The sequence below is a fragment of the Vombatus ursinus genome, unplaced genomic scaffold (assembly GCF_900497805.2).
Source record: "Vombatus ursinus unplaced genomic scaffold, bare-nosed wombat genome assembly UNPS02009205.1, whole genome shotgun sequence".
Lineage (NCBI taxonomy): Eukaryota > Metazoa > Chordata > Mammalia > Diprotodontia > Vombatidae > Vombatus > Vombatus ursinus.
In genome coordinates, this window is record NW_020948983.1 from 5,733,605 (window position 1) to 5,745,622 (window position 12,018).

The 12,018-nt window shown below is 33.0% G+C and overlaps 1 protein-coding gene across 4 annotated transcripts in view; it reads right to left on the minus strand.

Annotated features, from left to right (window-relative positions):
- Nucleotides 1-12,018, minus strand: part of ATRNL1 (attractin like 1) — a 1,209,934-nt gene that overhangs the window by 1,110,491 nt on the left and 87,425 nt on the right. For all 4 annotated transcript variants that reach the window (XM_027852049.1, XM_027852052.1, XM_027852050.1 and 1 more), the window contains 2 exons: nt 10,516-10,690; nt 7,976-8,063 (listed from right to left, as the gene is read on the minus strand). In XM_027852049.1, the coding sequence (XP_027707850.1) occupies nt 7,976-8,063; nt 10,516-10,690 (263 nt within the window). The remainder of the gene's footprint in view (nt 1-7,975; nt 8,064-10,515; nt 10,691-12,018) is intronic.

Consider the following 12,018-nt stretch of genomic DNA (forward strand, 5'->3'; position numbering starts at 1 on the left):
ACTACTTTGTTCAAAAATGCAAGAGGGGTTAGAACCTGGTCCTGGCACAAAGACCCAATTCAGCAACAAAGGTTAGAAATATGAGCAAATCAAAGAAGGTCTCTTACCAGAATTTTAAAATAATGTCATTCTGGAGATCTACAAAAAGAGAGAAGATAACTGTAACAACTACAAACAAAGGAAAAAATATTTTTTGTTGTATTTTTTCACAAGAACTACATGAATATCTAGAAGAGGTGAACCAAGAGATTAAAAATTAAATAAAAGCTCTTGAGAAAAAATTGGAATGAGAATAAGGAGATTAGAAAAGAAAATATTAAATCTTGACCAAACAACAGAGCTACTGAAAACTAAAATAGAGCAAAAAAACAATGGCTCCATGACATAGCCAGAAATATTACAACAAAAACAGGAAGAGAGGAAGAGGAGAAGGAGAAGAAGGAGGAGGAGGAGGATGAAGGACAACATCAACAACAAAAACAACTAAGGTAGCTGGTATTTTTTTCTGAAACTCTCCTGGAAAATACATATAAGATAGGTCATCTGAGAATCACTGGACTCCCTAAAAACCATAACAAAAACATATAGACACAATTTTAAAAGAAGTAATAAATGACAACTCCCCAGAAGTTAGAAAGAATCCATCAATTACCAGTAGAAAGAAACCTCAAAGAAAAAGTTCCAGGATTATCATGAGCAAAATCCATAGCCTCACTGTTAAGGAAAAAAATGTTTCAATTATCCAGAAGGAAGTAGTTTAAGACCAAAGAACCATGGTCAGGATCAAACAAGACCTGGCAGTTTCTATTATAAATTAGAGGAGATCTTGAAACAAAATATTTCAAAAAGCAAAAGATATAGGCTTACAACCAAGAATAACTTACCCTGCAAAGCCAAGTTTATCCTATAGTGAAAAAATAGACCTTTAATGGAAAGAGGACTTCTAAGTATTCCCAATGAAAAGACTAGTAGGAACTGTGAAATGCAAACAGAAAAATCAAGAGAAACTAAGAAAGGTAGATTTATTTGAGCAAATTGAAGGGGTTATTTGATGACGTAGTACAAATATTCTAATAGGGAGAGAGGAAACAAATGCTCCCCTAGAATCTTAATATCTTCAAAGGAGATACAGGGAATCAAATAAGAAAAAAAAAACAAAGGACCTAGGGACGGACTGTTCTATTCTAAAGCTTTTTAGAAGGGAAAGGGAAGGAAAGGTAAAATGAATATACTACTATTGAAAAAGAGGAAGAAGTGGTTTGAATTTGCTATTTCTTGTATTTGAGGTACTTGAAAAGAAAAGTATATAACATTGAGAAAGGGATCAGGGTAATGAGAACCAGATGATCCTCACTCTTACCTGAAATAGACAAAGAAGGGTTGAAAACACAGAGTTGGGTATAGAGATACATCAAACTCAACAGGAAATAAGCAGCAATAGGAAGGGGAGGACTAAGAGGGAAGATGATATTAGCGAGGGAACAGCTACCAATAAAATAAGCTTCCTAATCCTGTGGAGGAGATTAAAGGGGAGAAAGAAAAAAAGAAAGACCTAGAATATAAGGGGATGTCCATCAATTGGAGAATTACTATTTTTTTAGCATTTGAATGAAAGAGAATATAATTGTACTGTAAAAAGTAACAAAATAAATTTCAAAGAATCCTGCATTGCATTAACTGATATACAGTGATATGAGCAGAAGCAAGAGAATAATTTATAAAAAGAACAACAACAACACTGTAGAGAAAAAACAACTTTGAAACACTTAGGAACTTTGAATAATGCAATGACCAACCATTTCAGGAATTTGGCCAGGGTGAATTGTAGAAAACGGATAACAAGAAGATAATTTTGTGAAGCATGACTGAAGCTGACTAGATAAAGTGGGATCATCAAACAATGTGAATTTTCGCTCATGCATGAGAACAATGCAGGCTCCAGGGTGGGAGTTCCAAAGCCAAGTAGCTTAAGTCTTCCAAGGTAAGGTCTTTAGACATCTAGTGGTCAGGAGGGTGCAACAGCACTGCATATGGCAAAAAGAATGATAGGTAGAATATGAAGCATGATTGAGACTGGCTAGATATAGTGAGCAAACTGGCCATGTGAGTTCATATACACACTTATGAGCCAAAGACGGGAAGAATGACCCTAGGTACAACAAAATATTCATAGCAGCACTTTCGTGGAAGCAAGAACTACAAACAAAGTAGACACTTTTTTGACTAGAAATGACTAAAATTGTGACACATAAATATGCAGAAATATCTCTGAGTGATAGGAAAAATAAAGATGAAGAATTCAGAGAAACATGGGAGACTTTTATGAACTGATGAATAGTGAGCTGAACAGGACCAGGAAAAAATATGTGTGTAAAGTACATGAATATAAGTGGAAAGAATAATAAAACAAACAATATCATGTTATTATAAAGACCAAATAGTACTGAAAACAAGAATATGTTTTCTACTCCCTTTGCAAGAGGCTATGGGTATGAAATTCACTCTATACATTTCCATTAGGCTAGAACCAACTAAAATATTGTACATAATAATAACTTCAAATACTGTAAATTCAAATAATGTGACCATTTCAAAGGATTCATTGTTCACATTAATTAAGACCTGTGTGTATTGCATTTACCCTCAGACTTGGTTCATGTATTAATACTCCAGAACATTTCCTCTTTCTTCTTTGTTAGTAGGCATAGTTAGCTAGAAAGTAGAGGGGGAAGCATATACTCAGAAAGGGAGATCTGCAAATAAAACAATAAAAATTTGAAAAAGAAAAATCTATCTCTTAATGTTATTTACCATTTCCATGGGGGGCTTAGTATTTTTTTAATTGCTTAAGTTCTTCTTTGATTTTCATAAATGTTAGTTTGTTGATTTTCCATGGTTTTTGATTGCTTGCTGAATTAACTGATTTCTCCATTCTCTCATTTGCTAATATATGTATATAAAATATAGAGGAAATAAATACAAGGTAATTATGGGAGGAAGAGATGATCTGGAAAGTTTCACATGAAAGGTGAAACTGGAGCTAGGCTGTGAATGAAACAAGGAATTCTAAGAGGAGAAAGTGCATTCCACAGGCTAAGGAAAAGCAAATGCAAAAGCAGTAAGACAAGAGAGGGAGAGAGTATTATATGTGAGGAACAGTGAACAAACTAATTTGGCCAAACCAAGGAATGCAGAAAAGGCAGTAATAATATGATTGGAAAGGTTAGTTGCACCCAGGTTGAGAGGAGCTTTAAATATCAAAGAGAGGCATCAGTATTTTATTCAAAAGGTAATGGAAGCAATGTGAGTTTAAGGAGCAAAGGAGTAATATGCTCAGAACTGGACTTAAAGAAAATTACTTTTATAGCTACAAGAAGGATGAAGTGGTAAAGGAGGAGAATTGAGGCAGGGAAACCAAATAAGTATTTTAATATTTCAGGAGAGAGACAATAAGTGCATGAACCAGGATGGTGACTCTGTGAGTACAGAAAGAGACATATACAAGAGATGTTATAATGGTATAATTAAAAAGATAGAAACTGATCGAATATGGGAGGCAAGAGAGAAGGAAGAGTCAAGAATAAATCCTGAGCAATTAAGGATGTTATTGCCCTTCACAAAAGTAGAAAGTTTCAAATAAGGGTGGTTCTGAAGGAAGTAACAAATTCTGTTGTTTTTTTTTACATATCAAGTTTAAGAAGTCCACAGAATATCTTATTTGAAATTTTCAATGAGGTATTCCCCAAAAGATAAACTGCCAAAGGAAATGAATAGGTAGGTCTCAAAAGAAGTTAGTCAAGCTATCAATGACCACATGAAAAAATACTCCAAATAATTGTTTTCTTTCTTTTTTTGTTGGAAGCAATTACAGTTGGTTAAATGACCAGGGTCACACAGCTAGTGTCAAGTGTCTGAGGCTGGATTTGAATTCAGGTTCTTCTGACTCCAGGGCCAGTGCTCTATCCACTGTACCACCTAGCTGTCCCTCCAAAGAGTTAAATAGAAGAGAAATGCAAATTATAACAAACTCTGAGGTCCTACTTCATTCCCATCACATTGACAAAAATGACCAAAAAAAAATAGAAGATGACAATTGTGGACTATGGGAGGACAAGCACTCTAATGCACTACCAATTGAACTGTGAATTGATCTAATCATGGTGGAAAGTGCTAAATTGTGTATACTTTTGGACCCACCAATAGCACTAATAGGTATAAACCCCAATAAGATCCAAAAAAGAAGGGGTAGAGAAAACCGTATGTGCAAAAATATTTATAGCAGTAGTTCTGGTTGTTGCAAAAAATCTACGAACAAAATGGGTGTCTATCAGTTGGGGAATGGCTTAAAAACCTAGGGCATATAAATGTAATAGAATATTACTGAACCCTAATAGATGAAAAAAGGGACAGATCCAAAGAAACCTGAGAAGCCTTATATGAACTAATGCAGACTGAAGTGAACAGAAGCAGTAGAACAATTTATCACATAAACACACCAATTTATAAAATAAGTAAAGGGAAACTGTCAAAGACTTATGAACTATGATCAATGTAACAACAAATCATGACATCAGAAAACACAATTAAGTTAAATTCTTAGCAGAGTTGATGGATTAGGGATTCAGGATGAGACATACATTTTCAGACACAAATAGTGTGCAGAGTTGTTGGTTTTATTATATTCATTTTTATATTGATTTGATTATATTTATTTTTATATTCATTTGATTATATTCATCTGTAGACTTTTTTTGAGGAAGGGAGACTTATGAAAGAATTTTCAAGGACGGCAATGATACCAGAAAAAAAAAAAGAAAAAATATCAATGAAACATCTTTCAAAACAAAGGAAAGTTCAGAGACCACAGATGAAGCAGAATAGGGGCACTATTGTGTTTTTTAAAATGTTGCAATGTCATAGACATCAACAATGTCATATACAATCTTTTTTGCTCTTCTTTGTAGAAAGAAATATTCATGTTTGTCAATAGTTGTCAAGTTCATAATGATGTAAAGAAACTTGTAAATAAATGTTCCACAAGCAGTTGAGCAGCTGATGATAAAGAATTAAAGCTCATAAAATCACTAGGGCTAGATATGTAGATCTGGGAGTTATCTGTATAGAGATAATAATTAGGTGACTAGGTGATGCAGTTAGATAGAACACTAGGCCTGGAGTCAAGAATACCTGAGTTCAAGTTTGACTTCGGACGCTTACTAGCTGTATAACCCTGGTCATCTCACTTATCCTTTGCTTGCCTCAGTTTCCACCACTATAAAATAGGGATAATAAAGCTCCTACCTCACAGGGTTGTTGTAAGGATCAAATGAGATAATATTTGTAAGGCACTTAGCACAGTACCCGGCATAATTGGCACCTCATAAATGTTTATTCTAGTCTCTTCTCCTAAGAATTAATTTCACGAGAGTCTTTGTGGTCACCAAGAGAAAATAGAGAGGTAGAAGGTTCAGGTCAGGGCCTTGGGTTTTGGCAATAAAAATAAAATACATAATTCATAAGTCCATAGGTTCCATAGAGCTGGAGAACACTTAAAGGCCATCTAGTTCCACTCCCTCATTTTAGAGTTGAGGAAACTGAGGCTCAAGGAGGTTAAATGACTTGTCCAAGATCATACAAAACAATAAGCATCAGAAGCAGGATTTTAATCCTGTTCTCTGATCTGAAAGCCATTACAACTTCAGTACAATCTTTTAAAACTTGTTTCAATATAATATAATACAATATAATACAATACAATACAATACAATATAACCACTATCTACTCTTATGTAAAATTAGTGAAAGACAAATTGTCTGTGATCTCTCTAAGAATCACAGAATCTCAAAATTGGAAGGCACTTCAGAGATCACCTATTGTCACTAATTCTTGATAAGCAACCTCCTCTATATCTTAAACAGTCATCCAGACTCTATGTGATGAGGTAACCTCCAGTGATTTAAAAAAAAAAAACCAACTCAATATGACCTATTGTATCTCTATTACTAGACAACTCTAGGTATTTAATGTCCTCTTATCTCAAATCATAATCTATCTTTCTAAAATTTCTACCCATTACTTCCAATTCTTCCCACTGAGACAAAATAAAATAAATCTAATTCCTTATCGATATAATACTCTATCAGGTATCTAAAGGGATCTATCATGTTCCCAATAAGTCTTCTCTAACTCAACTAAATATCATTAGTGTCTTCAACCAATTCTTATGTGAATTAGATTCAAGTCCCCTTGCTGTCCCTCCTACAGAAGCTCTCCAATTTTTGTCCCTCACAAAATGTGACACTCAGAGCTGAACAAAATACTACGTGTATGGTCTAACCCTATAAGACTGGGACAATCTTGTTTCTTATTCTGGACATTATGCTTTTATTAATGCATTTTAAAATGACGTTACATTTCTTGGCTATCATGTCACACTGTTGTAGTCTACTAAAATCCTACGACCTTATCTACATCAACTGCTATCTAACTCAGTATTCCCAGTCCTCCAAGTGAAATGATAAGGCCCTAGCTATGGATACAATACATCAGAAAGAGCTTTGGTATAATTTGTGTGACCAGAAAATTGCAGATCTGATTGACAGTATTTTAAAAGAAAATGAAGAATGGTTATAAAATGCTCAGGTAAAACTTCAAAAACTGAATACCATGGAGAATATCAGGCTTGACTTATAAAAAATGATAGAAAAATCCATTAGTTTACAGAGGGAGAAAGTTGGAAATAACAATTAAAATCATGTCACCTCAAAGAAATGTAAACTCCTTGAGGGCAGAGATTATATTTCATTTTGTCTTTGCATCTCCAGGGCTTGCAGATCTTGTGAATAGTTCTTTGCTCATATTAGGAACTTAATAAATACTTGTTAGATTGGAATTGGACTGGACTGGATTGAATTACTAGTATTCTGAGTAATTTGAGGAACCACATTTTCTAATTTTCTTGTTATTCTTCTCACAGTTCCTAAGATAGTACTCTACATGAAGCAGATACTCAAAAAAAGTGTTGTTCATTAACTGGAACACTGGTGTTGTTTGTTTAGTTCATTGAAGTTATGTTCCAATGATTTGATTCTAAAAATTTTGGAAGGAGAAAAAACACAAGATGGGGTGAAAATTTCCTATTTATATCCCTAGATTAATATTATTTTCTCTAAATATCTATGATTTAAAGAAACTTATTATTTCTAAAACCTGAGTCAGAACTCTTTTACTTCTCAATTTTTAGCCACCATTATGGGAAATTACACTTCAAGGTTTTGGTAATGACTTACACTATACAGGAATAAGAGCAACACATGTCCCTGAACACATGTCCCAGGAATAAGTTGCAACACATGTTGCAACTAATGTTGCAACATTAATGGATATTTAACTTTTGTTTGAGCTGATCGATTTAGTTCCAAATGCTTAATGAATCTACATTTGGGATTAAGTTCACTTCAATTGTGTCCAGAGTTCAGGAATAAAGGGAAAGTACTTAACTATGAAAAAAATATTTGCCATACTGTAGGAAATAAAAAAAATAATATTGATAATTCATTCCACAATGGAATTTTTCTTCATGAAAACTAAAGCATGTAAATTAAAATACCCTGAACCATTCAGAAGGGATGAGAAATGGATGTCACAAACTTCTCACTTAACAGTTTTTCCCCCAAAAAATTTTAATTTTGGAAAAGAAACTATTGTCTTTTTCTGAGAGATTGGTTTTCTGAAATATGGGCATATGCCTGAAGGTAAAGGTATATGAATTTATATTATCTGTAAGATATTTAACTTGCAGAAATGACAGCTCTATATCATGGGCAGAATGATTTAAAGGGACTGGCAAGCCCCCAAGAATATTGAAATATTTATTATCATTTGAACTACATAAATTTCACAAAAACTGCATATACATGCATACAATTATACATACACACACATTAATTAAAAATCAAAGAGTAAAGTCCAAACCTCATATAAAGCAAGAGAATGTCCATATCTCTGGAGAGGTCCCCTTGATATAGGTGCCACATTCCATATGCTGCTTTCTAAATCATAACTAAAGGATACATAAAAAAAATAAACTAGCATATCTTTTAATTCAACTTTAAAAAAAACTCAATTGTTTTTCTTTTTTACTTGTATTCCAAAATATATTAAATTTAATAACGAAAGAGTAACAAACTTCTTTCCTGGAAATTTTATAGGGAACAAAATAAAAATTAAATTGTCCTAAGTACATAACATTCATTATCTTGATTTAAGGGATTCCTTGCTCTGCTCATACACTTGACTGTTAGCATACCAATTATCCTCAACCCAACTGCTAGCAGATCTTAAAGCATCAGGGGAAATCAAGAGCTCCTTGGTTTATATCTGCATACCATACTGGCTCACCTTTAGATCAGGATGATGTAGTAGGAAGAGCCTAGATTTCAAGTCAGAGGAACAGTATTCAATTCCCTGCTCTGCCACTTACCACCTGTGTGACCATGGGCAAGTTATTTCACTTCTATCAGTATCAGTTTCCCCATTTGTAAAATGAAAGGATTGGGCTAGATGATCTTTAAGATCACTTTCAATTCTAACGTCCTATGAAATGAGAAGAATCTTTTTCACAAGAAGTTGAGGACCAACCCCTGGAATAAGAAATTTGTCTTGTCATTATTTTCAATTTAATCTTTATTTGGGGGCAACTCAACATATGTAATTTATATAAATTTATTTTGTACTAACGCATTCTACCCAAAGACCATTTTTTTAAAATGTTTTAATATATCATTGGTACAAAGTGCTAGACCCTTTCTTCAATTTTTCATTGACTAATTTTGACTTAGAATATTACCATTACACTTTTATCCATACTGGCCATCTTGATTTCTTGTATTAACAGTTTTAATCTCACAATTAAATATAAAAGTTATAACTGGCACTAGTTGTCACTTCTAGAGGTTATTAAAATAACCTATACCTATATTCAGAATAATGAAGAATATTTTCTGTCCATGAATTCAGCAATAAAATTACTTCTAATATGATTCCTATAATTTTTTTTAAAATACAAATCAGAACAAATACTATCCTACCAAGAGAACAAGATTCTAGAAAGGAAAAATGAATCCATTTGCTTACATAAGTAATGTAAAAGTTTAAGACAAAAATATTCAGTATTGATTTTTAAATATATTAACTCAAATAATGATGAACAACTTTCATATCTCTAGAATCCCTGGCATTTTTCAAAAATTATAATTATTTTCATAGATTGTTCATTTTCTTTCACTATGTCTCAATTTTTGCCTTCATATTTTCTCATGTCTTCAGGTTCATTTTACAGTTTCTTAACAACTTTTTAAATTCATCCCACTAATTCTTTCATTATTTTCTTTTTGTTTGACCCTCAGTATCATTTATTTAGAATTCTTGCTGATCATATGAATTTTCCTCAGACTATTTCCCTTCATCTCCCTAGAATTCCATTTACTGTAATTTGATATAACACATTTTCAATTAAACCTTTGATTCAATGCCTTCCTCCTTCCCCATGGAGAAAGTTCTCACATCCCCAAAGTAACTGTTAATTTTACACCTCTTTTTGTTGAATCCTCTTCTCTGGTGCCTGATGTTAGAATCATAGACTATTAGAATTGGAAAGGGCCTTAGAATCCAACCCTTTAACGTTAAAGAGTAAAAAATTGAGACCCAGAAAGGGTATATGGTTTACTCAGCATTATACATTGTGTCAGAGCTAAATCCAAAAACCAAGTCTTCTGACTCTTTCTTGGAAAAAAGTGGATTCTTGCCCCGCCCCCAATATACCATGCCTAATAGTGCACAGTCACTGGCTTAAAAAAAAAAAAAACCAGCAGCAGCAGCAACAACAGCAAAAATACACATTTTCCCACTAATTTAAATTCCTGCATTGACCACTAATGAAGGAAAAGTAGAAAATTTCTTCTAAGAAAAAATTCTGTTTTTCCCTAGAAACCGCCATAGCTCATTGCATGAAGATACTTATAAATAAAAACTTCTTAAAGCGCATGTTTGGATAATCAGAAATTGTAACCTGAAGTTGCAAACTTTGGATAATTTCAAAGTAATTTCATAATAAAAAATGATCTCAAAAATTCATAATAACCAATAAAGTTATGGTTTTCTCACTTGAAACTAGCATTATCTAAGTCAGAAGTTAAAAAAAAATCTTAATATCTTGAAGTTTCAGGGGTTTTTTAACCCCAAATCTCAGAGTCTCAAATCTAAACACTGATATAATTTGGCAACTCTGATATAAGCATACCAAACAAGTAGAGATTCATGGAACATATAATATATGCATATATATGTATAGCTTCCTAATTAATCTCATGTCCTCAAAAAGGCACAATGTCAAAATAACTAAGTATTCACATTAGAAGTAATTTAACATGCAGAATAGGAGAATTATATTTATATAATAGGAAACAATTTCTAAAATAAACAATTAAATACAAAATATGAGAAAGACAACTTACTTTAAGACCATTTGGAAAGAACTGTAGTTAAAAGTATATCCACCAATCACCCACATAAATTTTCCATGTAAAACTGCCTTATGTGAAGCCCGACCGACAGAAGGACTGAATGGTTTTACATTTGGAAGAATCCAGTAGGACTCCGTGGATGGTACATTCAAAGAACAATCAGGACCTATTTTTAAAAAGATACCATACAATAAAGTTTTAAGTAACAGAAATACAAAACATGGATTAAAAGAGTTAAAATGATCAACAATATTCACACTGATAAAATTTAATTTATAATATTCACTTGGACCATAATTTATTTTTTTTAAATGGAGAAGATTGTTATATTATATATATATATATATATATATATATATATATATATATATGATAAAATCCATTACAATCAGAGTTTGGAAGAAAATTATCGGCATTATATACAAATTCCAATTTACCTTAGTATATGTTATATTGTACACATGATAGGGAAAGGTAATATTTCTATTTGGTTCAGGATGTGTTCTCCCATAAAAGTCCTACTCACTGAGGGAGGCATAGAGAGATGACTTCAGATTCTCAAAGACTGTGACAACACAGCACAAGCTAGGGTAGATCCTACACCATGTTGGAAAGGTTTTCCTTTCCATGAATATCCTTATACGCAAGAGACTATGTCTCTTGCCCAAGAACCAGTCCAAGTATGTAGAGATTCACCACCAATTATTTGGTCATTGCAACCCTGGTAACCAAAAAAAAAATTACAAAATGACCATCAGTATTGTGCAGCCCTTTCAGCTCCTTCTGAGACAGTAGTTAAAGAAGCCAAAAAAAAAAAAAATGGACAGAGGGTGCTAAGAATCATGCAGGTTTTAATACAGTCTATAAATGTTGACTGTTGTTGGTCTAAACATATAATCCTAACCCAATAACTAATAAATCAACATGAAAGACATGAACCACATCAATTTTGACAACATGATTATAAATGAACAAGAAAAACATGAGGAAGTTGTGGTAAAATGAAAGGATCATTTCACATGTTCTCAGAGAAACAAATAAAGGAGATGGTGGAATTGGTTTCATTGTATATCCGAAGGTGACAAGAAACATTTCAAGAGATTCTTGGTCATCTTACCTTTCAGTGATCATGCTTAGCATAAGCAAAAAAAAAAAAAAAAAAAAAAAAAAAAAAAAGACTATAATGAAGATGATTAAAGCTTATGCACCAAAATCCATTGGAAAGGATGAGGAATTAGAGAGTTGTATGAAGAATTCAATAAAAAGCAGTAAATTAAATCAACATGGATTTTGATAGTTGATGACTTCAACGTAAAAGTGGTCATAAGGAAGGATGATGAAAAAAATGTTGAAAGATATGAGATAAAGAAATTATTGTGGCAGCTAGGTGGCGCAGTGGATAGAGCTCCTTGGAGTCAGAGGGACCTAGGTTCAAATCTGGCCTCAGACACTTGACGCTTACTAGCCGTGTGACCCTGGGCAAGTCACCTAACC